Here is a 26,290-nt window from a genome sequence, read left to right on the forward strand (position 1 = left end):
TTTCGGTTGCAGCCGCTGATATACCTAGATAATAAATAAAGCTGGGATGAAGGACTATCTACTGTGGTACTCGGGACCGCACGCTCTCGATCGAGTGAGATTGCTGCTACCGCAGTCGAGGGCAGACGGAAAAGATGTGATGCTGTTGATGAACAATGCTAGCGCATAGGGAGAAGCAAACCTAGGGCAGTTACCTTCTCATGGAGCAGGATAGTCGGCCAAGAAGACAGGAAGGATGTGGTATTGTTCGGGTCGGTGAACTGGAAAGCAAGAGTGGGAGAGGTCTCTGATAGAGTACTCTGGTCCACAAAGTCGCTCGAGTGGAATTGCTGCTGTTGCGCTCGAGAGCAAGCGATGATGAATAATGCTACAGCGAGGAAGGGGAGCGGGTGAGAGTAGGGGGAGGGGGGGGGGGTTGTATTCCAGTGCCCAACGCCACATTTCAGAGCATAAAGTGAGTGATCTTTAATGGACTTATCTTTGCAAAATAAACAACATAAGTTGGTCTGCTGTTAAACATTGGTATTTTAATATGGTGAACTACTATACTTTATGAAAGTTATATAATCCCTTGTCGCTTTAACCATTTACAGATGTTTATGCATATTTACTTGACTATTTCCAGACTTTATGCATATTTAGTTAACCGTTTGCAAACGTTTTACATATTTATTTAGCTATTCGGAAATGCCTGTCATATTTACTTAACCCGTTTGCGGGCGTTTTGCATATTTAGTCAGCTGTTTGGAGACGATTCAAATTATTTAGCTAACTGTTTGGAGCTGCTTAATATTTATTTGGGAATTATTTAAATAAAAATTTCAATGCGTCTGATAATCTTTTTTTTTTCGTCTCGAGCCGCTTAGTTATTTATCTAAGCTTATATTATGCTTTCTTCTTTAAGCATCTAAGCAGATACACTTTGACGATGGCATTAGCTTTTCTATCTAAACCCAATATTGAACATGTTAGTTTGGGAAATCTTATATTTTTAAAATGATATGGAATTGATGTCTATCAACAGCTCACTGCTATTTGCAAAATAGCGTGGTAAAATACAAGTAAATACCACGACGAAAGGCGTTAGGTCTCAAGTATTCAAGTCATGATGCAGAGAATTATCCATAGACTTATAGATCTAAGATTGAAGCTTTGGAATAGTTTTTGCAAAATCCCAAGGATAAGCAGCATTTTCAAGAGCTTCAAACTGCAAATATAAAAGACACAGGATATGTGACGATATGTGGAAGATATGCCGGCAAGCTTTTCTGGAGGAGATAAGCTATGGAGCGTAGTAAAGTTGGATTTGTAAATAAGACTCTGTTGTTTTGTTATTGATTCTAGTAAAAAAAGTTCAAATCTAGAAGATATATCACCCACATGTGAAAAAAAAGAAAAAAGGAAAAAGGTCTTGAACAGACCTCTGGAAAAAGCTATTGCTGTCACGGTCAGAAAATCGATTACTGCTGTGAAGAAAAATAGTTATTACTACGGACGTTTTCGCGATAGGTAGAAGCGCGGATGCATTCGGTGATATGGTTGCTCACTATTAAGTCAAAATTAACTTGCGATATGTTTGTGAGTAAGATGCTTCTGGTATTTCCAAATAAAGTAAAAATAAGATAAGCGATTGAGGTGCGGTGTTGCTTTTGCCTCGTTCGTGGCCCAAACACTCATTGCCGTCTCGGGCACCTCCATTGGGTGCGCAGGCGAAGAATGTATCTCCCGCAGTGACTGCATTCGGCCCTGAAGCCAAAAGCAGTCTCGCTAGGAGAAGGGCGGTAACCATATTGTCTCACGTAAAGTTCACCATTATATAAGACAACTACTCCATTGTCACGAACTGTGATGCTCACAGTCAAAAGCCGGTGAAGGTCTGACCCATACAGGTAAGCAGCTCCAGGTTAAAAAGAGCAACCTCATCTGAAGGGGTTCATCTCCCCAAGGTTGAACCTTGTACCTCGACACAACAGAAGGCGGTAGAGCAGATACCTAGGCGTTCATTTTCTCCCCCTTCTACCCGCGAAGACAGCTAAATGCCTATGAGCTCATAGCATATTGGAGGTGAGAAGATAGATTTTGAACAATCCTTCAGCCACATAATCTGAAGCTTCCTACCCAGCTTTTGATGCTTGAAGCAGAGTCCCCTGGCGTAGCAGTCAGTTTGGCACAGCATGGGGGCCTTGGGCATTATCGGGATCTGAGGTTTCTCTCCTGATTTGCGTTACGACCAGCGACCAGTTCTGGTCTACCATACACAGCTTGACCAGGACCAGCAATTCACTGCACCACTCACTACCTCACTCACAACCATGGTGATATTGGCGTCCACCACCACAACTAGCACCAAGGGATCTGCCCTCGCCGCGAGAGTAACCCTCCGCGGCGTGGAATGGGGACTTTAGTTGAGACTCTTCAGATTTACAAGCACAAAGACCGCAAGAGGTACCACAAGTCGAGGCCTAGAAGATTCAACAGATCCATCAGCTCGAACCAGGCCGTCAAGTCAACGAGGTACTGCAGCAGTCCCGTGAGTACCCGCCCACGTCACAGACAGCACATACAACGAGGAGGACCAGGTCATCAAAGAGACCAAAGCCAGGATAGGGGCGAGGCAGCAAAAGCTGGCAGGCCTGGAGGAAAAGGATCAGCGCATGGCGGATGAAATCACCCGACAGAACATTGAAATAGGAAGAAGGCTAGCCGGACTGGAGTGTCCTGTTTATGATCGCTATTACAGACAACCTCGAGCTCGTATCTAAGTATCGGCAGAGTACATGGGTAGGTTGCCTAACCACGCACACAGCTCTTCATTCCTTAAGCTCTTAGCTGACGATCTTTGAAGTTTCATTAGCCCCACTCGCGGTCATAACTCACCCTCGGCGGTTCACATCCACTTCGGGGAAGAGAAGGCGCCATGATATCAACAACCCAGGCGGCGAATTGCTCAACAAAACCCATAATAAATGGACGAAACGGGGAACTTCACACAACAAAGGGATCTCGATTGCAAAGAAAACAGAGTACAAGTCTGCCTGCTTTCTACTTACACCCCCTTTGACCGGATAATATTTCGTATCAATAAAAGGATAAAAAGATATCAATAATAATAAAATAAGAAAAGATCCTGCTCATAACCTGCAACAAATAAACATACTCCCTTCTGTTGGACATCTTTCTCGATCCTCCACATCAACCCAATCTTGCTTAACCCTTCTCCAGAAAGAACCGAAGCAAGAAAAAAGAGAAACGAAGCAAAGGGGGACAAAAAGTGGTATTCAACTTGGTTACACACACACACCAAACACCAAACCCCATCAACATACCAAACGTCCAAAGGGAGTAGTAGTAATCGAATAGAAAACGACACAAACCACAAGTTCTTCTTGATCAAAATTCTCATCAAAAACCCTTTCTTTCAAGAAACCAAAACAAAAACGACATGGATATCAAAAACTGCAAAGCATGGAAAAAAAAAAAAAAAAAAAAAAGAGAAATAAAAAGAGATTAAACCGGACTTTGCGGCAAACTAGCCCCCACCATCAACCCCCCCCTCAAATCCCCACTCCCTGTCCTCCTCAACGCCTGGCTCATCGTCTCAATACTCAACTCCCCGCTCACGGTCGGCCCCCCCGCCGCACTCAACCCCAAAGGCGGGATGCTATGTCCCATCAAACTCGTCGGGCTACCGAGCGGCTTCCTCGCCGGGCTGAGCTCCAACCCCTTCACACTTCCACTCTTACTGCCCGGATCACCCGCTGATGACGACACCGGCGACCTGATTGGGGAAGGCGACCGGTTGGCGTTGTTGTTGAGCGAGGTTAACGAGGTCAGTCCGGGGATGTGCATGCTCTCCCTGCTGCCGGCTACTCCGCCAAAAGACTGCTGCTCGGCTTGTACTACATCCGCAAACGAGATGAATGACAGCCTGCGGACGTCAGTCGTGTCAAGACTGCCGTAGTTGCTTGCGCTGTCGGGGTTGGTGGGGCTGTTGCCTCGGTCAAGGGAGAAGGCCGCGAGCTCGTCGACCCATGTTGGCTCGTTATAGCCGCCGCCGCCGCCGGTGACGGTTACGGCGGCGGGCTGATGGGAGGCGTGTGTGATGATCTCGACACTATCTGGGTTAAGGTGGGTGTCTGTGATGGCTTCGGAGGAGGCGTCAAGGACGGGCGGGATGTAGTTCTCGGTCTGAATATGGGAGGGGATCGCAGGGGAGGTTGGGAGCGCGACGGCGGACTCTTGGACGTTGCGCTCAAAGATCTGGCTGCCCGCTGGGGACGCAAGACGTGGAGAAGAGGCGAAGGGTCGGCTGGGAGAGGACGGGGTGTAATGGGTGTGTTCTGTGCGGATAGGAGAGGCAGCGGTTCGTCTTGTTGGCGAGGAGGTTGTTTCATTAGTAGACGGTGATGCGACTGTTTTGGAGGTCGATTTGATGACGTCTTCTACTTTTTTCTTGCCGAACCCAAAGAGACCGCGCTTCTTGGTCTTCTTCTCATCTCCATCCGCGCGCGGGGTCGCATCGTTTGAGCTTGGGATGGGTTGAGTGTGAAAAGGGACGGGTTCCCCAGTAGAGATGGTTGCTGAAGCTCCGGCCATGGTTGCGATTTTGCGAGTTTCGTCTTGCAGTTCGTAGAGAGTTTGGAGAATGAAGCGCAGGTCGAAGTTGGTCGCGATTCGGGGCTGTTGGCAGGTTAAACGGGGGAGCACCAGGTGGATCAATCCCAGTGGGATGGCTGCTTGGTGGAGTCAGGGACCTTGGTGGATTCGTTCGATAAAGCTTCCAAGTCTTCTCTGAGAATCTGGATGCAACGCCAAACCAGGACGTTAGCAAAACACAGCCTCAGCAAGTCGTCTGAATACGTGGTTATTGAAATTTTGTCAATCTCGGCAGAACGTTGCGGTGGGGGTAAAAAGCAAGTGTCGCGATAAAAAAAGAGACGGCCTGTGAGCAATGCGAATTTCCCGATTCGCCGCGAGTATATCGATTGTGAAATGGTCTCCGCCGACGAGACCAATGGAGCAGGAGACAGGAGATGGGGATGCGGTCATACCTGATCACGGCCGGCGGTGCGACGCAGAAAGAAACAGCTGAGCAAGACGAGGGAGTCTGGAGCGTCTGGAATTATCTGGCGCGGCGCATTCGGGCCCAACTCTGCTCCCGTCGACCCGTTGCTATGCTGCTATGCTACCGTGCGGGTTGCGAGAGCAGCAACGAGAGCTGGAGGTTTGGGCAGCTTCTATTTGAAATGTCGGGTGGGCGCAAAAGCTGTTTTTAGCGGACGGGACGGGAAACAAGTTCAAGGGCTGACGGGTTGTCCTCGTCATCGGGTCTGGGCCTTTTGCCTTTGTTCTTGTGAGTCTTGGGGATTGTGATGTCGGGCGGTTGCTGAGGTGCGCTCAAATCGTGATCAGCAGGGAATGACGATGCTTGAGCTCGACGAGTCTACACAAAAAGGAGGGGAGAGCCGGACCGGGGTTTTAAGACGTAATGCCGTCCCACGCCGGCGCTGCCAAGATCTGATTGGAACCTGGAGGAATGTGTCTTCCTTCTTGTTTTGGGTCCGAGAGGGATGTGATGGGCATATCTATTTGGACTTTTTGTATCATACAAATGCGCCGACCGTCCGACCCTTTTAAGCTATCCCCTCCCTTTCCTTCTAGTAACCTACCCTTCGTGCAGTCAGTCAGTGAGCGAGCATTGAGGCCACCCCTGACCAGACTGCTGTGCATGGCCGTGGCGGCGGCTCGGCACCAGCCAAAGCAGGAACTGGAAGACTCGGTACATGATGTTTAACAGGTTTTTGGCGTGACAAAGTCAAGTGATGTTGAGTGGGCAAAAGCCCGCTAGGCCAAGTTTCCCGGCTGATGGACGAGCAGAGACCCCTCCTTCTTTGATCCCTCGACCCTCGACCCCTAACTGTCCGTGGGAAGGGAAAAGGAGCTCAAGCTGGAACCGGGCATGCCCGATTTGTCTGTCTCTGCGACATGTGCGAGGTTCAAAGACACAGGGACGGCAAGCGATTGGTGCGATCCAGCCATTGTGTTGCATAAGTCACTGTCTCTGCCCAAGCTTCCCAATGGTGGGGTTGTGAGTGACCGACAAGGGGCAGTCACAGTCAGGCAGCTTACAAGCTGTTTGCTTTTATTTGGGTCTTTTTGTTGAGATTTTGAAATGCTGGATCACTAGTATTATCTTTGTTGTAATGTTTGCGGACTTACATCAGCCGATAGAGGGTAAACAATGGTGGCTGGATATAAGGTGATGGTGATAGCCTGATGTGCCCCTCACCAGTCACATTGAGATACGGCACTCTCAGACGAGCTGGCCGGACTATTTTTGAAGGGATGAAACCAATACCCCTGAGATGAGCCGTTCGTATCAACTACAGCCCAAAGAATTCCCGTGTACAGTGAGGCAGGTGATCCTTCCCGTCAGGAGTAAGGCGCACATAAATTGAGGGACCAGATGTTTTCTGGAAGTCTGCAAACTGTGTACCAAATGTCACGTTCAACAGGTGCTATCTGAACATCTTCGTAAGGGTACTGACATTCCCCCCCTGTCAGCCGCCGCGCCGGCTTCGCGGACGGTCATTTCCTTTTGCTTTAATTCTCTATGCGACCAGGCATCACACAAATCAGGGTCTCGGTATGCTCGGCGCCGCAACCACGCGAGTGGCTTACGTAGCTGTTGTCTTTAACCACTGGGGCACGTATAGCGTTTTACTTCATGGGTTCTGCCTGGCAGGTAACATCATAAAATCCCGGTCTCTTCAGACTTGCGACAGCGCTGTTCTGGGAGATGAAGCTGACCGATGTTGAACATAGTGTAAGTGGGATACGTCACCAAGTGAAATTGCTAGGATGCCTAGCTAAAGACTAATGCCGAGCCGAGACTCTATTCTTGGGCTTGTTTGCTTTGTCGAATATCTGGCCCCAAGTTACATATCCCAAGCAAACCGCTCCCGTGACTGACAGTCCGGCGGTCTCGGAGCAGGTCGACCGGAGCCGGCTTACTCCACCCGGGCCCGGGTCTGGGGGAATGGTGGAGATCGACCCGGGCTCAGTGGTGATTGGTTGGACCGTCCCAAGCCGTCGAGCCAAGCCCAAAGCACTGACCCCCGGCGACCCAAAAGCTCAATTGAACCACGTGACCGAGCTTCCAACAGCTGCCAGGCTCAGAAAAAGTTATCGCGACTCCAAATCGCCCAGCTACCCGGCCGATGAGAAGGAGGAGAGGGGACCGCCGCCGCACGACATAACCACCACACCTCCGACCCCATTCCCGAAGACGTCCACCCACTTTCTCTTGTCGGTCATTTCAGTCTAACCCTCCGTCAAAATGGAAGCAACCCTCTCCCGCCCAGCAGCTCGCTGCTGCTGTCTCCTCAAGACCACCACCCCTTCCACATCACGACTCCTCCCCCTCCCAAGTAACCAGCAACAAACCCGCCAAAAGTCCACCCGCGCCCGCCACAAAGCCTCCCTCAACATCCCCCCCCACCCCTCCTTCCTCTCCAACCCACCAGCATCATCCCAGACAGGATCAACAACCCTAATCTTCAACCCCCCCTCCTCCGCCCCCTCCGTCTTCCAGACCCCCTTCAAGTTCCTCCCCAAATCCGACCCCCGCCGCCGCGCCACCCTCGCCAAGAATCTCTTCTCCTCCTCCGTCACCACAAACTTTGCCTCCCAGCCGGTAGACGTCTCCTCCCTCCCCACCATTTTCGACGACCGGTCCCCCGCCACGGCCCCCAAGAACCACTCCCTCACAAAAGAGGACGTCGAGGAGATGCGCCGGCTGCGTCTGGCCGACCCGATAAAGAACTCAGTCTTGAACCTGGCGAGGCAGTTTGGCTGCAGCGTCATGTTCGTCATGATGTGCGTCCAGGCCGGCAAGGAGCACAGAGACAAAGTTCACGTCGAGCCTCACGCGGCGGCGAGGGAGAGGTGGGGTCCCAAGAAGAGGCAGGCCAAGGAGGAGAGGAAGAGGAGGATGGAGATGTTGATGAGGGGAGAGATTTGAAAGCCTGGATCAAGGCAAAATCAAGGCAAAATCAAGGGGTGTATATACAAAGAAAGCGAGGAGCCGGTTTCGAAAAAGGGTATCTTGACGGAATGTTTGTCTCATTGGGAGGAGGGGAATGGAAGGAAGGGGAAATAGCATTTCTGTACGATAGGGACACATCACATGACTCTCTCTCTCTCTCTCTCTCTCTCTCTTGGTTGGGGATATACAAAAAAGGAGGCTTCACCTTTTCTGGGAATCATAGAAACGCGGAGACGACGAACCTTTGATACCACAATACGGGTTGAGTGGGTTGATGGGTGGATGGACGAGCAAGCAAAACATACCCCAGGGCGCAGGCAGTTGTAAAAACAAGCACAAAAATGTTCAAATGAGCAGCTCGGCCACGGCTGTCATCGTGCTGAATCAAATTTGTATAATTCAGTAAATATACTTTGTACCAATGTGCCTCCCCTGGGTGCTGAATCACTTGCCGCGCTGGATACTACCACCTGTAAAGAGAGGTACTGTCAATCTCACCCTGTGCACCACCGCCGCCCTTCCCCCAATGACAGCGCTGATATATAAATATCCCAGTCTCTAAATTAACAACGCAGTAATGCCCCCTTTTTATGCTGCCTCCTTCCCCTTGCCCTTATTTTTACCCTTCCAAGAACTAATACTGTCCTCATCCTTCCAATCGCTGGTCCCATGCCTGTCCAGCTCGTAATCACCCTGCCCAGGAATGACTCGCGAGCACCATCCACACCAACTCCTCCTCTTACCTTGAACCTCCCTTCCCAATACCTCACCCTTCAGCCTCTCCTCGTCCCATTCTGGCACGCAAGCCCCAACCTTGACCCTTTTGACCGAAATCTTCTTCATAACGCCCCCGATACCCTCGACTTCGTGTCTCACGTACCCAACCTTCATAGCTGGGGATGGCGTCCTGCGCATGTGGTCTGACCCTGAGCTCAAAAGTCCCCCCAAAGTATTAGAACCCGAGCCGCCTGTCGCATTGCTAGCCAAGCTACTGAGACTAGCATTGCTGGCAGCAGATAGACCCGACGCCATCGTCGAAGTAGAAGCACTGCTATCACTTCTAGAACCGAGCCCTGCGCGAAGCCGGTCCTGTTGAAGCTGCTGGTCTGCCGCCTCCCGAGCGGCCTCGGCATCATAGTCCGTTTCCTGCTCAACCTCACGGGCGCCGCAACACTGCGAGTTACGACCGCACTGGACCCCGCGGTCACCATCACCGATACCCGTTCCTAAACCACTGAGTCCATCGGTGTATTGGTTGCGCCACTTCCAGACGCTGCCACGGAAAACATGTGTTAGCATGTGGAATATGTGACGGGAGCGTGTGCCAACTATACCTTTGGTAAGTGTTATCGTCGTTTCTGATAGACCTTCCGCACGGGAAACACAGCCAGACTCCAGAGGAGCCGCATTGGCAGATGGCGCGCTGCATATCATCCGAATCGATGCGGACCTCGGGGCACATTGGGGGCTTGACAAGCTGACCTAAGGGTGCCATGACGCATTTGGTGCAGAGACGCCGATGTCGATCTCGGAGCACGATCTGAGCAGGTGGTTTGATAGCGCAATTCTGGTATTGATACAGTTAGGGGGTTGTTGCAGCGGTTAAGATCAAGCTTTGCGAACTCACCCTGCAAACGATTGTCCCACATCGTCGACAAGGTCCCACCATGTCTCGTGCACATTGCCCTGATTTGCCCTGGAAATCCGTCCTTGCGGAGGAATCTTGCCCGTAGTACCAGTTGGCAGAGCGCGCTCGAAAGCGTAGTGTGTCTTGCGGGTCAACAGTGACATCTTCGAGAGAGCATCGAAGCGACGAGTTGATCAGTCCTCTGCGATCCTGCAGCAGAGCGCTATGTAATATGTGGCATGTGCGGGAAAGGCTGTCGAGGGAGTTCAAGTCCAGGTTCCTGGCCACTGATTGCGCGATCCTGGAACCAGTCAGTACTTCCTCACCCCCCTCGATACGCCGCCGAGGGGAAGGGTTGGTGATGGTCTTGAAAGGACGACGTGTTTGAAAAGATTGAAAAGAAAGGGTGATTGCCGGCCTACGGATAACATCCCAAAGCCTTGGTCATAAGGTGGTCCTGATTCAGAACCTCCTTGACGGCATACTCATGAGCCTCCTGGTTGTCCTTCTTATCCGTGCTAACACCTTTCGCCTGGTGAGCTTGAGCTTCAGTGGCATTCCACACCTGCCCATCTCTTTGGGACTCGATGTCCTCGTCGTCCAATTCAACAAAGACAGCCATTGTGATAGATCGCACTCAGGGGAAGGAAAAGGGGTGGTGTCGGGTTCAATGATGATATCGGCGCGATAGCGATGATGCTGTGACCAGGAGGGTTCTCAAAGACCCGGAATCGGAACGGGAGATCGAGGAGTTGCAGGCAAGGCACAGGGAGGGAACGCACAAAGACAATAACAGGGGAAAAGGAGAAACGGATCACTCAAGAGGAATGGATAGATGTGCCATTATCAAGCCGTGAATGTAACTTCTGGCAAGATGATATAAGTTGATGCCAGTTTGACGTGTACACCAAGCAACGCTTGTAGCTTCCAGGTAGAACGAACCGTTGTTTGGAGGAGGAGCCAGCCAACCCCGGTAGGGACCCCACTCTGGGTAAACGACCCCATCACCGGGATGCAGGAGCAGCTAAAACAACCCCACCTTGGCCAACTGCTAAGGATTGGCGGGGTATTTGCCCACGTCACTATCACGACCGTTGCTGCACCTGGGCATGTGACGTTTGCGACTTTGCTGGATCTGAACGCCATTGAGAGATATCTTCAAGATTATGATGGATTAGACGCAAAAATCTCTGCCGGGGCACGTGGCTCATGCCCCGGAGGAACATTGCTGTTGCGTACAGCTGTTACGTACCTTGGGAAATATACCCCTCATAGCTCATGCCTAGTTGTTGGTACGGGAACCTACTATTCATATTGAGTTTTTCGAGACCCGGCAGTCTGGAACATCCTTTCCCCAGTGAGGCGTCCCCTAGAACCACGATCGTCCTGGCGCCAGGAACAATCCACGTTGTTCTGCGCGTCGAAGCTTCGAACTTGGGCCCCCCTCCGAAACCCCATGTCTTGATTGTGGCACATGACCGAGTCTCTTGAATTCTTCACCGCACCACTCTGATTCACTGCATCATGGTACAGTTCTTCCTTACCTTGTGTTATGTTGCCAACGATAAGTCATGGCTAGAGCAGGTCCAGTAATATGCTGGGCTGAATACCCCCCTCCGTCAGGTATGTCAAAACAGATGGATATCTCCTCTTACTTGATCGCGCGGAAGGGCCAACATGTGATTTGTAGACCATGCCTACAGAGATCATTCTTGAACGAAAGGTTCTAAAGGGACATCTGGGCCAGCGTTGTCAATTCAGGATACACTACCCGCCATTCTCACCTGGCATCGAAAGCCTCTGTGCCTCTCGCATCAAATCGACTAAATCTTCTCATCAGCAACCACTCCCAAAATCTGAATCAACTGGGAGTTAAGCAACGCCACAGTCGATATCCATCACCGTTCATCTTGCTCATGTGGTTACACAGCAGAGATTTGGTACCTATCAGCTTACTGGACACAATCCTTTACCCGCAAACAGCTTACCGTGCAGGTCGAATGCCATGTTGTTTGGACCCAGAGCCGTCGATGAATCCTGCCGATACGAGAATATTTGTTGCCGGCATGAGAATGCTGTCCCTCCGTGATTGGTCAACCTGGCAACCAGGTCCTGTCAGCTCTTCCTCACCTGCAGAATTTGGCAGCATGGTAACACGCACCGCATCACTCGATGGACCGAAACTCACTCACTCGAAAGTCAGCAAATCAAAGCCGAGACCTTCAGCAACTTGAATTGGAAAAGCCTTGCTTTATCGCTAATTTTCCCGATATTTGTCTGCCGTTTATCTGCGGGAGTAGTCCGTTTTGGCAAGGAGCAAACGCTCTCCCTGTCGGCGATCCGTTTAACAAGCCAGCACGTATCCTTGCCATCCAGGTTACTATCTTTATCCCTAGTCGGTTTGCCGTCGATCATATTGATTAATCGGTAGTTACCTACCTGGTGCATGGGACTCCAGACTACAAAGCTCCTAACAGTTGACGATAATTGTACAGCGATACACTCATTGTTTACTGGCCTCAAGCCTTCCCATCACCGTACACTACGGCAGCTCTTATCCAGGCACTGTGCTTGTAGAGACGGATCTCACCTCAGTCCCAACCTGAACAACACTCACAAATCCGAGCTTATCGCAAGGCGCCATGGACCCATGCACACCGCATTCCAAAGCTGCAGTAGACGGTATCTGAGCACACTGGCTTGGAAATGCGGCTATCGCGAAGTGGTACCAGTGCTGCCGTGGCTTTTCAAACCACAAGAGGCGTTGTGAAGCAGGGGTGAAGACAGCTGAACCGCTCGAGCGCAGGCATGGAAAGCTTGAGCATGCAAGATTGGTGGCTGTCAATGCCCCTTTTCAAAAGACAGAATCAATATTCACAACCTGGCAAAACGGCGCTTGAAGGGACACGCCTCAGTACCTGGTTCATCTTTGCGTTTATCAATCTACCGCAGTACCAACAACTGTCACCATCGTTGCCAACAACAGCGATTATTCCGCCTTGAATGCCAAGTGCTGAGCCGAAGGACATGCATTGCAGTAATGCGACAACGGACTCTCGGTCTTCGTATCGGCCATCTTCACAAAAGCTCGCCCCTGTCCGGAGCAAACCAAAAAACGATGGCTTCATTCTGAGCCTCACCAGAACATTCCTATTTTCTTGTAGAGTGGAATTATCAAAGCACCCAGTTTGGGGCCATTATCATCACCGCAATCTCGGCGGCTTCTAACATCGAGTTCAGCTCCCCACTGGAACCCAGAAAAGTGCGCTCGAGAATTCACCATTGCTCCCACGCTAATCTCAGTGCCCAGCGCCTGGCCAGGGCCCCCCTTTTTCCTAGTCCAAATTTGGCAGCCAGCCTAGCAACTATCAGAAAACTGTTAAGCCTTACGAGTTTTGCGAGCGCCAATCAGTCAGCCACCGGCTGTGGCTTGCTGCGTGCGGCCAATACATATCTCTTAATTTTACCAGCAAACAAAACATGGCCGTATGGTTATTCATCGCTGATCTGGACCCGACAGGCAGGATACCTTCGCCATCCGTCTCATGAGTCTCATGAATGAGCCCTGTTAAAGATGATCGACCGTAAACCACAGCTGACAGCGATCATCGGTGGACTCTTTGTTTGGATCTTTCCAGAGCTTAATTTTTTCGTCTTGATGGGATCCACAGGCACCAAATGGACCCCTGCTGCATCACTGCCCAGTCGATCCGCTGGAACGAGCTGGTTTCCGAGCTGATGTTTGGTGGATGGGGGTCGTGCTATCCATGCCGATTGCTACCCCGTACCCAATTTGAGAATCCCTCGCGAGGGTCCCTCTTTCTTGTACCCACCGGCTTTATATGTCTAGAGTCTGCCTTCTTGTTCATAATTGCCTCTGGACTTTTACCAGGCGATCTAGATGAATTGTAGAACCGATACCTAGGTTACAATTCTGCCAGCACTGCACCCGGGCACAGCCGACCCGGGAAGCCATGCGTAAATATAGTTGGTCTGCATGGTATTTCCATTTACACCACGCTTAACGATAAACAGGGGTGATGACAGAATAGGCTAGCAGGCCTTTCAGCGCGGGCGCCAACCCAGTCTTGGGGAACGCCTGGTACCTTGGCAATGGCATCAGTGCACGAAGGGGAGGGTTGATGGGCGGCACGCTGAGCTGTCACAGCTTGACCCCCTGCTCCGTTTTCTCTTTTGATTGCTACCCGCACCTATACAGGGCTCAACCCCCCCCTCCATTCCTTCCAGTGTCACTGGACTTGTTTTTCCTTTCCTTCGTTTCGCTCTTTGAGGTCCGGATTGACTCAAGATCCAACCCAACCTTGTTGCTCACATACCACGAGTTCGAACTTCGAGGGTTGCCTTCCCCACCCTGAGGGTCTCCTGGCGCACCTCGATCCGTGTTTACGACGAAACCTAATCGGACTGTCAGACCTCTTTAATCCGGTGCTCGAGATCAAACAGAGGGAAAGCCTTGCCCTGACATCTTGGGAGGTAGGGCCATTGGTTCTTGCCACCACGAGATAGGCCGGCAAGATGAAGAAGTTCCAGTCGTACTTTACGCCTGCGACGGGTCCAGATGATCAGCCAGGGAGTACGGACGGGGAGAAGGTAAAGGGGGGCCATGGGAAAAAGCAGGGGACCAAGCCGACTGCACACCAACTTCAGCCAATACAGCCGCGAGGAAGACAACCACCACCGCCCTCCGAAGCAACATCTGGACATGCTACTCCTCAGGTTGCGTCCGGCGGGGCGAGTATGCTGTCTGTTCCAGACGCGGCGACGGTTCGGTCAGGCTCCAAACGAAGTCCAAGCAGATCCCGAGCCTCGTTTCGACACTCGGTATTCCCAGCAGGTGACCAGCGGAACCATGACACGGGCACCATTATGGAAATCCGAAACGACATGATGGTCAATTGGCTGTACGAGCAGCAACTCCGGAAACAGTACGCCAGCGGAATGGATCCCTACGAAGGTGTTGTTTTGAAGAAGGCCCGGGGCAACTTCACCTGCTGCCCCCCCCAGATGGCTGGCATTCCCGAATCGCTGTACGCCATGGTCTCCCAAATGAACGTACGCTGCGCCATGACGGTCAACACGCCCGTTGTGAGGGCGTTGATGGACTCGATCGTCACCAAAACCGATATCGACTATGTGCCGCTTCCCGACGGGCTCCGAGTCCAGATTTTGCCTTCCATGGTGGATCTTCCGAGGGGTCAGTTGCATCACTTTGCGGCCTTTATTGAGGACGTCAGGATGCTGGTTGTGTGGGACGATGAGCCCGAGAAGCTGTTGGACAGGGCTCATACTCTGGAACAGAGGTTTATTGAGATCATTTGGGGGAGGGGGGAGGAGGGCGAGGACGACGAGAAAGACGAAAAGAACATGGCAAATGTCAATGTGGACGAATTGGACCCGAACCAGCTGGAGGGTGCTCCTGAGAAACGGCCCATCAGGTTGGAAAGCGCCATCATTGTGACACTCACCATGATTCTCTGGATCGTATGCTCGGGATTGGGATGGAGAGCATTGGCATACCAGTCTGCAGTGGATGGTACCTATCTCAGATTTGCGCTGCTGGCCGTCTGCCCACTGCAGATGTTTGTCAGTCTGTTCTTCTTCCAGTCAATTGTCAGCAACCTTTTCCAGATCTTTGGCCCCATTTCAGCAGTCGCAAACAACAGCAAGTACTACAGCGGAAAGCCACCCCGCCGGCTCAATCGCGATGCCAACGCTCTTCCTCATGTCACAATCCAGATGCCCGTGTACAAGGAGGGCTTGAATGCCGTCATTCAGCCTACTGTTGTGTCCCTCAAGGCGGCCATTAGCACATACGAAATGCAGGGTGGATCGGCCAACATCTTTGTCAACGACGACGGTATGCAGCTCATATCCGAGGAGGACGCCCAGGCCCGCCGCGACTTTTATGACGAGCACAACATCGGCTGGGTAGCGCGCCCACCTCACAATCCCAACCCCAAGGAGGAAGGCGAGCTCAAGTTTATCCGTCGCGGCAAGTTCAAGAAGGCCAGCAACATGAATTACGCTCTGCGCACCAGCAATCTCGTGGAAGCCAAGCTCGATGCTATCCAGCGGGGTCCTAAGTGGACCAACGAGCAGGAGACAGTTGCGTACCGCCAGTGCCTTGCTGAGGTTTTGGATGGTGATGAAGGCCGGACTTGGGCTGATGGCAACATTCGCGTTGGCGACTACATTCTGATCATCGACTCCGATACTCGTGTTCCCAAGGACTGCTTGTTGGATGCTGTTAGTGAGATGGAGCAGAGCCCCGAGGTCGCCATCATCCAGTTCCAGTCCGGTGTCATGAACGTTACCAATTCATTCTTCGAGAGAGGGTAAGTCGTATTTCGGGGCGGGAGGATGAAGACAAAGGGCTAACTGTGCTTCTAGCGTCACATTTTTTACCTATCTGATTTACACGTGCATTACTTACGCCGTTGCCTCTGGCGATGCGTGCCCCTTCGTCGGACACAACGCTGTGCTCAGATGGTCAGCTATCCAGGACGCCACTGCATACACCGATGAAGACGGCTATGAGAAGTATTGGTCTGAAGCCCACGTGTCGGAAGATTTCGAAATGGCCCTCCGCCTCCAGGTCGCCGGCTACACGCTTCGCTACGCCTCTTACACCGGCGATGGATTCAAGGAGGGTGTCAGTTTGACCGTCTATGACGAACTGGCCCGCTGGGAAAAGTATGCCTTTGGCTGCAACGAGCTTTTGTTTCATCCTCTCCGATTCTGGATTGTCAGGGGCCCATTCACTAGTCTCTTCCGGGAGTTTATCTTCTCGAGCATTCCGCTGCCCAAGAAGATGACCATTATGGCTTACGTCGGCACCTACTACGCCATTTCTGCAGCCTGGTGCATCACCCTGGCCAACTACTTTATCACCGGATGGTTTTATGGCTTGTATGACAAGTATTATCTGGATTCGTTCGCCATCTATGTTTCCATCGTGGTTGTCTTCAACGGTCTTGGTAACGTTGGGTTGGCCGTGCTGCGGTACCGGTTGAGTGAGAAGGGTCTTCTCAGTGCCTGTAAGTTTTCATCTGCTTGGCTTTATCATGCGGCTTGCAGCCCACTAACTTCTTTCCAGTCTGGGAGTGTATCAAGTGGATTCCAATGTTCACCATCTTCCTGGGCGGTCTTTCTCTCCACACGGCCCAGGCTATCTTGTGCCACTTTTTCGAAATCGAAATGATCTGGGGCGCCACGGCAAAGGAACTCGAAAACTTGAGCTTCGGCAGCGAAATCCTCCGCATCATCCGCAAGTTCAAGTTCACGTTCGTGTACTGCTTCCTCTGCACGGCGCTCATGATCTGCGGCACCACCGTTTTTCCCTACCAGTGGCGCATCGGCGAGTTTTACGCCATCTACCCTCTCTCGACCACCGTGGTTGCTCATTTCTCCCTGCCTGTGTTTTTAAACCCGGCCTTGATGAAGTTCACGTGGTAGTTTTGGGGAGAGGCTTTTGGGTATCTTTTTTTCTTCTCATGACTCAGAAAAATGGGTAATCGTTAATGATGTTATTGTTACTTTTCGAGCGGACGATATATACTTGATAGATTTTTTCTTGTGATCTTTCGGACTTCTTTACAGCAATGATTGGGTTATCTCAGGGAATGGGAGTTTTGGAGTAACACAGCTTACGGTGAGCTGAAGATGGGGTGGAATATTAAAGATGGAAACCGACTGTATACAAGACAACTCATATTCTCTTACCACTTGTATTCTTTTTTTGATAAATTTCAATTGAGAACCATGACATAGAAACTTGCTTCTTTACATATGCGAGATACAAGTGGGGGTTGGCAAGCTGAGCCCAAGTGTCAGAATCAAAGTTTTTCAAGCATTCAACTTCCTATCTCGGCTGCGGCAAGCTGCGGCAAACTGCGGGAAGCGTATCGAGATACCCGCGTGCTCTTGGGGTGACATTGGCGGCGACAAGAGTGGTGATGGAGTGGAAGGTGTGAGCCCCGATAAGAAAAGATAAGCACCGCCAAGCTCACAATTCTTCGTTGGAGAGGGGCGCCACCCGCGCGGCGCGCACACAATCAAGACGATCAAAACGGCCCCGCATGGGTGCCCCTCCAAAAATTTTCCCCTCCATCATCTGCCACCAGCCAGCCCCTGCGGGCTATTATCCGGCTCTCTTGTAGCAAAAAAAAAAATGACTCCAGAATATGGATCTCGTCTTGACCTCGTCCTCCGCTTGCCACTGCTTTTCCCAGCCTCTGGTTGGTCGCTTTCTGTCTGGGGATAACCTCTGGGGTTGACATCTCAGTGTTCTGGACTTGCCTTGTCAGTGATCCCTTGTTGACTTGTGATATTTTCCTGCCGAACCCGATCTCGGTGTGGTGTCCGTACCCATCATCTCAACTCACGACTCCTCCTCGACCTCCTCTCCTCCTCGGCCAAAGTCAAGCCTTTCCACTTCCGACTGCCGGTTCTATTACCTATAGGCTTTTTTCCCGCGACGAATTCTTCGCTGGAAACTTCGTCGTCACCCATTGCCGATCGTTGACCGCAGTGTGTGTGTTGCGCGCGCATACCGATACATATAGGAAACAGCAGCCACAATGTGCGGTATCCTTGCTCTGATCCTCGCCGACTGGCAGGCCACTGACGCCGCCTTCGACTTACACGAGGCTCTGTACTATCTCCAACATCGCGGCCAAGATGCTTGCGGTATCTCCACCAGCGCCGTCGGCGGCAGGATATACCAGTGCAAGGGCAATGGCATGGCCGCCAAGGTCTTTGAGGATGGCAAGCGCATTGCTGATCTTCCTGGCTACATGGGCATTGCCCATCTCCGGTATCCCACCGCCGGAACCAGCTCCGTAGGTTCATCATCTTGTTCCAATGGTGTTGTCTAACCTAACTGACACCCTGGTTGCGTATAGAGCGCCGAGAGCCAACCTTTTTATGTCAACTCTCCCTACGGTATCTGCTTTGCGCATAATGGTAACCTGATCAACGCCCCCGAGTTGCGCAAGTTCCTCGATCAGGAAGCCCACCGTCATGTCAACACCGACTCCGACAGCGAGCTCATGCTCAACGTTTTGGCCAACGCTTTGAACGAGACTGGCAAGGCCCGTGTGAACACCGACGATATCTTCAACGCCCTGGCCGAGACCTACAACAGATGTCAGGGCGCCTGGGCTGGCGTTGCCATGATTGCCGGTTTCGGTGTGCTCGCCTTCCGTGACAGCTGGGGCATCCGCCCCCTTGTCATGGGCTCCAGGCCCTCTGCCACCCAGGAGGGTGGCATCGACTACATGTTTGCGTCAGAGAGCATTGCGCTTCGCCAATTGGGCTTCAAGAACTTCCAGGATATTCTCCCCGGCCAGGCCGTTTTCATCCAGAAGGGCGGCCAACCCCAATTCCACCAGGTCACCCCGATCAAGGCCTACTCCCCCGACATCTTCGAGTACGTCTACTTTGCCCGTCCAGATGCGGTCATGGATGGCATCTCGGTCAACGAGAGCAGACGGATCATGGGTGCCAAGCTGGCGGATAAGCTCAAGGAGATTCTCGGAGAGGAGGGCATCAAGGAGATCGACGCCATCATTCCCATCCCAGAAACTGCCTCCACCAGCGCGCAGGTGGTATCGGACAAACTCGGGATTCCATTCTCCAACGGCTTCATCAAGAACCGTTACGTCTACCGCACCTTCATTCTCCCCGGGCAAAAGGCCCGGCAAAAGAGCGTCCGCCGCAAGCTCAGCGCCATGGAGTCCGAGTTCAAGGACCGCGTGGTTTGCTTGGTGGACGACTCCATTGTCCGCGGTACCACATCTAGGGAGATTGTCAGTATGGCCCGCGAGGCCGGCGCCCGCAAGGTCATCTTTGCCAGTTGCGCCCCGCCTATCAAGTACCCTCACATCTACGGCATCGATCTTGCCTCTCCTCAGGAGCTTATTGCGCACGAGAAGACGAGGCAGGATATTGCCCGCCACATCAACGCTGATGAGGTTGTGTACCAAGATTTGGACGATCTCAAGGCGGCGTGCACTGAGGCGAGCGGAGGCAAGATCACTGAGTTTGAGGTTGGCGTGTTCTGCGGCGAGTATCAGACTGATGTGCCAGATGGGTATTTCGATCATCTGAATGAGCTCCGAGGAAAGAAGAGGGAGGCCGCGCCTACTGCTGGCGGAGAGACCGTCGTTGCGAGCGGCGGGCCAGTAAACGTGGCCAACGGCGAGAAAAGTGTACAGTTCAAGACTGACTTGTCGGGGGTGACACCTGGGGGATTGACTCCTTTGACTGAGGAGGCTGTCAAGGGGACTGCGGCAGTTAGCCCGGATAACAGGCAAGATATTAGGTGAGCTTTCTTGTTGGCCATTCGGCTGTTTGAGATTTTGACTAACGTGGTAGTAGCATCCACAACTTGGCAACTGATCCCAACAACCGGTAAATGATGTGCTGGTAATGATTTGTGATATGGCATGGCGTGTTCGACGGCTGGGGGGTATTTTGCTCGGTTCGATTCATTGTGCATTCGCTCACTTTGGGGGTTTCACCTGGCATGATACAAAAAAAAATACGATACACTATCAAGAGGGATAGAAAAAGATAGACAGGACGGTTGGGGAAGACGATTCATGGGGATGTATGGTATGCATCCGAACAGGGCGAATAGGGCGGTTGGGTCAAGTTTTGATGTTGGGAATGTATCAAACCGCAGAGCAAGCAGGTGTGGGTTTTTGATAGAGCAAAAAAAGAGAAGATGCGCAAGATCAAAAGAGACAATCCTATTGTTTGGCATTGGCGTGACACTAGGAAGCGTGATTTCGGTGAGTAGCCTTAATTTGTGTCCGGTGAACTTATTCGCGATGGGGCCAGCAGTGTCACGCAGCAGATGGACTGACCTCGTGACTGGAGAGTAGGTATCTAGCCGGACTTGTGGGGTTTTAGGATTTTGGGGTAAGCTCTTGGGTGGCAGGTGGTCAACTTTTTTTCTTTGTCTCTGAAGTTAAATACCTGACCCAGGCAGTAAGGCAAGACTTTGGGTTGAAAGTGGACTTTTGGCCAAGCAAGGCTTTTCTTGATTGTCAAGGCAGAGGATACTTTTTTCGTTTGACGCGTTCACACGGCAGAAAGGCAAACATTGTTTTTGACTTTGGCATCGCGATTACAGGAATCACAACAGTTGGCGTCTTTCCAACTTAAAGTCGCCAGTCTACCGGAAATACTACTTTATCCACAACCAACACAATATTAGCAGCCTATCTTGTTTTGTTCAAGCTGAAGAAAGCACCCAACATGACGACCGAGTCTACGACTCCTCCTGCCGCTCAGGCAGAGGGTGAGAAGACCACAACAACACCCAAGACAGTAAACACAACCGCCCCCTTCAAGTCAAAGTAATACACTGACAGAACGACCAGACCCGGTCCTCCAAGGATAGTAGCATCGTTGCTATTGGTACCACCGCTAGCAAAAGTGCTGCTGTCAGCGCTGTTGATGCCTCGGACAAGTCAAAGGAGAATGTGAAGGCCTCCCTTCCGCGTTCGATCCCCAAGAAGCCGACCAGCTCGGAGATGTATTCGGCTTGTCATTACGACTAGACTTCTTGGTCAATATGGGGACGGACATGATTAAGTCATATGGGAGCAGAGAATTGCGAAATTTTGGGGAGTGCTATGGTGTCTAGGTTGGGGAGAAATCTCGGGTTTTTGTGATCACGACAACAGAGGTGAGGGTAGTAGTAACTCAGTACCATGATAGTATCATCATTCTTATCTTTTTTTATCAAATTGCCCCCTTTTTTTGTGCAAGGGTGTTAGTCGAGCATGACCGCTATAAAAAGATATCCCTTTATAACAGCAAGACGGCTCTTTCAACAGAGGTGACTGGATTATAAGTTTCCTCTTACAACTCGTTCCATTTATGGAGTTGCTACTTTGCTTGGAGCACCCCTTCCCATCATCGTTCTCCGAAGAACCCCCAGATTGCGCGCAGGTCTGTTTACTGGATGTCAGTGACTTCTGGTTGTCATGTTGCTGTCTGGGAAGTGGCGAGGGTGGCAACATTTCGTCACTTGTGCATGGTCATAGGCATAGCATAGCAAAGCATAACATAAAATAAAAATTAATCAGAGTGAGAGGGAAGGAGCAGACTCACCAGGTATTTACTTTGATTTTCTGGCTGCGTCTGCCATCCGTTGATGAGCCCTTCATGATTTGCTGAGTACCTCTCTGAGGCATGTGTCAACAACACAGGCATTCACAAATTAAAATCCGAGGTCCAGACTTGGCCTTGGGCAAGCCAGGTTGACATTTTATATCTTTTTTGCCGACCCGTTTTTTTTGGATTTGAAACACCGCAGAATAGCAGGCCACCATGGCGCAAGCTACCACAATTGAACCTCGCTGGTACCTCTGCCACTAGTAGTCACTAACAGCCACGTTGCTACAATTTGAGGAACCCAATCTTTGCTTGTGGTGCAGTGGGATGTAATACTGATGTGGCTGTCTGTCTATGCAAACTCTGGGTCAAGAGACGTTGTTGTTCGGATTCCCTCAGGCTACTTGTTCTTCTGAGGTTTTCCACCCTGCACCTTAGGCATACTTTCATTCATGAATGAAATGAACGGAATCATCTTCTTCCTAGCTAGAGCCAGATAAAAAGATTCAACGAATAAATGGGCGCAAGGCATCGTCTGATGTACCGAGGTATTGTGAGCTGGTGGTTGCTCTGGATTCCACAATGGCTCCTTCGTTTCCTCTTCTCAGACTTTTCCTCCGTCTCCACAGTTCAGCTTTGCTCTCAGGAACTCTCTGACCGTCCATTCACATGCCGCTATCCAAATTCACTTGAATACTCTGCATTGATGCGCAGGCCTAAACCACTTTCTGTCTGGTTCTGGTGCCAGCCACCCACACCTAGCTTTCACATCCACATGATAGAGGCTTCAAGATTCACCCAGCCGATCAATAAACATCCACTTGAGTGTGCCAATCGGTTTGATAGGTGGTCTGACCTCAGTCATCAAGCTTGCGACAGCCCTGAGTAGCCCTGAGGGTCACAGGCAGCTGACCCACATTTATGAAAACGGTGTAAGACCATTGGCTGGGTTGAGAGCAACATACTGACATCGGGCCCAGGCACAAGCCATCCCACACCTGGGATTCACTCCAGCAATTGAGAGGTGTGATCTTTCCGCCTATTTGTTGGTTCGGTATCGTCACCGTGTGCCAGGCGTGTGCCACCTGTGATTTTCCAGTTGATATTTTCCGCCACTTTAAGTGGTCGAATCGCATCAGCAATAAGCAACAGGCATCAACAGCCAACAACGGCAGACGGCGGCGCCAGATAATCAAGACAGTTTCGACCATCACTAACGCCAATTGAGAACAATGTCGTTCTTGTCGGGCACGCTACTGCTATTCGTGGCTTGGCTAACGTGGCGTGTGTGGAAGTTCACGCTGTCACCTCTGACCAGGCCGAATGAGCCGAGAGAGCTGCCATACACAATTCCTTGTAAGTCTTGTCTGCTTCAAACATTCTCCTGAGTCTGATTACTGACTCCAGGAAAGTCATTGGCCACGCAATTTCATTGTTCATGAACTCGACTGCTGTCTTGACAAAAGGATGGTATGCTTCCCAGGACGCTTGAGTCTAGAAGAAAATCACACTGACGCTCTGGAAAGGAACAAGCTGTCAGGCGATAACCGTCAGCCATATGCTCTCCAAGCAGCTGGAACATTCTTCTACGTCATATCTCACCCTAAACACATAGCCGAGCTGTCCAGGAACACGCAAAACTTCTCCTTTGTCGAGTTTTCAGTCGACATTGTCAAAGCCACCGGCATGAGCCCCGAGGGCATTGCGAAAACCTATAACCTCGACCCAGATGCTCTCGATGCCAAAGTCGACCATTTCAAGCACCCTATGAAGGACAAGCATTTCGAGCATCTCAACCGCCAGCTGCATACCACGCAACTATCTCCGAGTTCACAGAACAACAATTTACCCTCCCTCGATCAGACCATTCTCTCATGGCTACAGAACAAGTTGACTATCCCAAATCTCCAAGAGTATTCCCTGGTTCAGAATGACCTTGAGGTCAATTTCTATGAGTTCGTCAATACGGTCTTCATCCGCGCAGGCGAGAATGCGTTTTTTGGTCCCGCCCTTGCCAGAAACTACCCCGACGTGGCCCACGACTTTCGGATCTACGACGAACTCCACTGGAGAGACCTGTATCTGTTTCCTCCGTTCTTGGCTCCAGAATTGACCGCAATTAAGGAGAAATTGACAGCGCAGTTCAAAAAATATCTGGCCCTGCCCAAACAGGAGAGAGACAAGCAAAACCCAAGCTGGTTCACCCCCAATTTTGAACTCGCTCTAGACAAGCTAGAAGTAGGCGAGCAAGACAAGGCGGTTTTCTTCCTGATGCTCTATCTTGCGTATGTACACCATGCCTTGCCCCCAATTTCTACCACACATCGCTAACAATTTCCGGTCTCGCAGAACAAACACCAACACCCCCAAGCTACTCTTCTGGTGCCTCGCCCATCTCCTCTCCTCTCCGGCAACCTGCCTCGACAAAATCCGCGCTGAAATCAGCCCGGCATTCACAGGCGATGAGCTGACCGACCCTTCCTACCTCCTCACCCCAGGGAACTGTCCCACCTTTGAGTTCTTCTATCTCGAAGTCCTCCGCTTCAGAAGCCACTCCGTTTCCGCCCGCGTCGTAACAGCTGACACCGTCCTTCCTGCCCCTGGCTCGTTTCTCTTGCGCAAGGGGGCAAAGGTGTTGATCCCGTACAGGGTGTTTCACTTTGATGAGACCATCTTTGGGAAGGATGCCAAGTTTTTCAAGCCGGAGAGGTGGGAAAGCTTGCCGGCGTCGGCGAGGGGGGTGGTGAGGGCTTTTGGTGGGGGAAAGAGTATCTGCCCGGGGAGGTACTTGGCCGAGAGGGAGGTGAAGAAGGCGGTGGCGTTGATGATAAGGAGGTTTGACTTTGAGGTTTTGGCGGAGGGGGGCCCTGGTAAGTGGATGCCAAAGGGGGATGATAGTAGGCCTGGCGTGGGGATGATGGGGATTGAGAAGGGGGGTGATTTCAAGGTTAGGGTTCGAAAAAGGGAGGTAGTCTGATGGCGGTGATTTGAGCAGATGGTCTTGCGTTAGCCAAGAGCTTTAGTAATGGGTTGAGACATGGCTTATGGGCCAGTTTGACCATGGAGTTAGGCCTGCCATTAGGGCATCGCAAATGAACAATGCTTTCTACAGGGGGTCCTTTTGTTTTACAAATAGCTTGACAACCATCTTTGCTTTTCTCAGTCATACACTCGCAGATTCCCTACAAAGTATTCCACAAACTTCCGCAATGTATCCATAATGTATCCCCCAAGACTCACACTCGTCTCATATCTGTGCCGCCCTTGAGGATAACCCAGACATCTTAACCACTCTTTTGGACACAATGCAGAGTCCGGCGTGCTGCCTACTCAGGAAGTGCCGCTCACTGATGGCGCTCCTCAGTTTACCCTTTGCCTTTTATGAGGACGACCTTCACTAAGAGAATCCTGACCATCTTCAGCGCTGGTTTCTCCGCCATCGATGTAGTCCTCAGAATCACCGTCGTAATCCTCATAATCCTCGTCATCATTCACCATCACCAGAGCAGCTCTGATTCCTCTGTTCCCTCGTATCTCGGCGGCCTCGTACCCCCTACTGGCCATCAATCGTCAGTCAATCTGATACATCTCGGATCCCTTGGCCATATAAAATGTTACACCCGTCATCAGATGGTCTGTTTTTCAACACAGAAGGGAGGCGAGAAGAAACCGGGGTGGAACGTACCAAACAAAACCTCAGAAGGAGCTTCATCAGCATCATGATGTGGGAGTGTCAGTTGGAAATCGTCCGAAAAGACCAGGAATGAACTCGGGGACGAAGCGTTTCGTACGATGAGAAAGTACGAGTCCGGTCCTGGCTGTAAACCAAAAATAGTTGAATCTTGATCCGGCAGCCTTTGTGACATGCACAACCCCCCCACAGTTCTGGAGTCGTCTCACGTCTCTAGAGACTAGGGCAGTTTGCTTGAGATTCGCGCAGATGGCTGTATCGTGCAGTTGGGCTTCCACATACGCGCTCTCTGGCAACCATGTTCATACGCCCCCTTTTCCAAACCCACCTTGCAGATCGGCACACCTCTCTTGAGCAGAGACACTTTGGGAATGCGTGACAGGCATCACACGAGGCCACGTAGTCAGCCATCTGAGGACAAGCATGGACGCATACCCTGAGTTGTCGGTTGACCAGAACTGCGAACCTCTCTGTAGATACCTGTTCCAGGATTGATGCACGTTGAAACCGTTGAATCTCTTCTTCCGCGGCAGTGTGAAGCGGTTTATACTTGCACAAAATGTCACAGTATTCGCGAGAATTCTCTAAGAGTCCATAGCTCAATCCTTTAACGGCCCTGTAGAAGCAGGGGTTCTGTGAATCATGCCACAAATAATTCGCATTATAGGCCCTGATGTACTTTATCCTGATCAGCTTTGTTACCTCGTCTCGTTCCTCCGCGATATGATGCCATTTTCGTGAAAAGATCTATTTCATTAGGTACTTCTTGAGTTTT

At 51.2% G+C, this 26,290-nt stretch overlaps 8 protein-coding genes across 8 annotated transcripts; 6 read left to right on the forward strand and 2 right to left on the reverse strand.

The window, feature by feature from the left end:
• Positions 1-3,507: 3,507 nt before the first annotated feature.
• QC763_210140 (uncharacterized protein) lies at positions 3,508-4,596 on the reverse strand (the record flags this gene model as incomplete). The annotated part of the gene is made up of 1 exon (XM_062910063.1): positions 3,508-4,596. The coding sequence occupies one exon, from the start codon at positions 4,594-4,596 to the stop codon at positions 3,508-3,510; it is 1,089 nt and encodes a 362-aa protein (XP_062768930.1).
• A 1,914-nt stretch (positions 4,597-6,510) lies between these two features.
• Positions 6,511-7,327, forward strand: QC763_0040950 (uncharacterized protein; the record flags this gene model as incomplete). Its single annotated transcript, XM_062905627.1, has 2 exons — positions 6,511-6,826; positions 6,995-7,327. The coding sequence occupies exons 1-2, from the start codon at positions 6,800-6,802 to the stop codon at positions 7,325-7,327; spliced, it is 360 nt and encodes a 119-aa protein (XP_062768931.1). The 5' UTR covers positions 6,511-6,799.
• A 12-nt stretch (positions 7,328-7,339) lies between these two features.
• QC763_210150 (uncharacterized protein) lies at positions 7,340-8,023 on the forward strand (the record flags this gene model as incomplete). Its single annotated transcript, XM_062910064.1, has 1 exon — positions 7,340-8,023. One exon carries the CDS (start codon positions 7,340-7,342, stop codon positions 8,021-8,023), a length of 684 nt encoding a protein of 227 aa, XP_062768932.1.
• A 433-nt stretch (positions 8,024-8,456) lies between these two features.
• QC763_210160 (uncharacterized protein) lies at positions 8,457-10,638 on the reverse strand. The gene is made up of 4 exons (XM_062910065.1): positions 10,097-10,638; positions 9,675-9,975; positions 9,382-9,614; positions 8,457-9,320 (listed from the first exon to the last, which is right to left on the reverse strand). The coding sequence occupies exons 1-4, from the start codon at positions 10,294-10,296 to the stop codon at positions 8,636-8,638; spliced, it is 1,419 nt and encodes a 472-aa protein (XP_062768933.1). The 5' UTR covers positions 10,297-10,638; the 3' UTR covers positions 8,457-8,635.
• A 1,141-nt stretch (positions 10,639-11,779) lies between these two features.
• Positions 11,780-17,150, forward strand: QC763_210170 (uncharacterized protein; the record flags this gene model as incomplete). The annotated part of the gene is made up of 5 exons (XM_062910066.1): positions 11,780-11,824; positions 11,874-12,050; positions 12,106-16,030; positions 16,086-16,732; positions 16,792-17,150. Exons 3-5 carry the CDS (start codon positions 14,211-14,213, stop codon positions 17,148-17,150), a joined length of 2,826 nt encoding a protein of 941 aa, XP_062768934.1. The 5' UTR covers positions 11,780-11,824; positions 11,874-12,050; positions 12,106-14,210.
• Positions 17,151-18,274: 1,124 nt separating this feature from the next.
• On the forward strand, positions 18,275-20,112 carry ADE4 (amidophosphoribosyltransferase; the record flags this gene model as incomplete). Its single annotated transcript, XM_062910067.1, has 3 exons — positions 18,275-18,535; positions 18,599-20,019; positions 20,076-20,112. The coding sequence occupies 3 exons, from the start codon at positions 18,275-18,277 to the stop codon at positions 20,110-20,112; spliced, it is 1,719 nt and encodes a 572-aa protein (XP_062768935.1).
• Positions 20,113-20,960: 848 nt separating this feature from the next.
• On the forward strand, positions 20,961-21,499 carry QC763_210185 (uncharacterized protein; the record flags this gene model as incomplete). The annotated part of the gene is made up of 2 exons (XM_062910068.1): positions 20,961-21,032; positions 21,086-21,499. The coding sequence occupies 2 exons, from the start codon at positions 20,961-20,963 to the stop codon at positions 21,263-21,265; spliced, it is 252 nt and encodes an 83-aa protein (XP_062768936.1). The 3' UTR covers positions 21,266-21,499.
• Positions 21,500-22,968: 1,469 nt separating this feature from the next.
• On the forward strand, positions 22,969-24,957 carry QC763_210190 (uncharacterized protein). Its single transcript, XM_062910069.1, has 4 exons — positions 22,969-23,180; positions 23,237-23,294; positions 23,351-24,109; positions 24,174-24,957. The coding sequence occupies exons 1-4, from the start codon at positions 23,057-23,059 to the stop codon at positions 24,799-24,801; spliced, it is 1,569 nt and encodes a 522-aa protein (XP_062768937.1). The 5' UTR covers positions 22,969-23,056; the 3' UTR covers positions 24,802-24,957.
• Positions 24,958-26,290: the final 1,333 nt, after the last annotated feature.

This window comes from Podospora pseudopauciseta (genome assembly GCF_035222475.1).
Source record: "Podospora pseudopauciseta strain CBS 411.78 chromosome 2 map unlocalized CBS411.78m_2, whole genome shotgun sequence".
NCBI classification, from domain to species: domain Eukaryota; kingdom Fungi; phylum Ascomycota; class Sordariomycetes; order Sordariales; family Podosporaceae; genus Podospora; species Podospora pseudopauciseta.

Coding starts and splice junctions, on each gene's coding strand:
- QC763_210160 (XM_062910065.1), bottom strand. CDS start 10,296: ATGGCTGTCTTTGTTGAATTGGACGACGAGGACATCGAGTCCCAAAGA. Junction 9,976..10,096: donor AAGGCTTTGGGATGTTATCC/GTAGGCCGGCAA, acceptor GACTGGTTCCAG/GATCGCGCAATCAGTGGCCA. Junction 9,615..9,674: donor GTGGGACAATCGTTTGCAGG/GTGAGTTCGCAA, acceptor TATCAATACCAG/AATTGCGCTATCAAACCACC.
- QC763_210190 (XM_062910069.1), top strand. CDS start 23,057: ATGTCGTTCTTGTCGGGCACGCTACTGCTATTCGTGGCTTGGCTAACG. Junction 23,295..23,350: donor GCTGTCTTGACAAAAGGATG/GTATGCTTCCCA, acceptor CGCTCTGGAAAG/GAACAAGCTGTCAGGCGATA. Junction 24,110..24,173: donor TTCCTGATGCTCTATCTTGC/GTATGTACACCA, acceptor CCGGTCTCGCAG/AACAAACACCAACACCCCCA.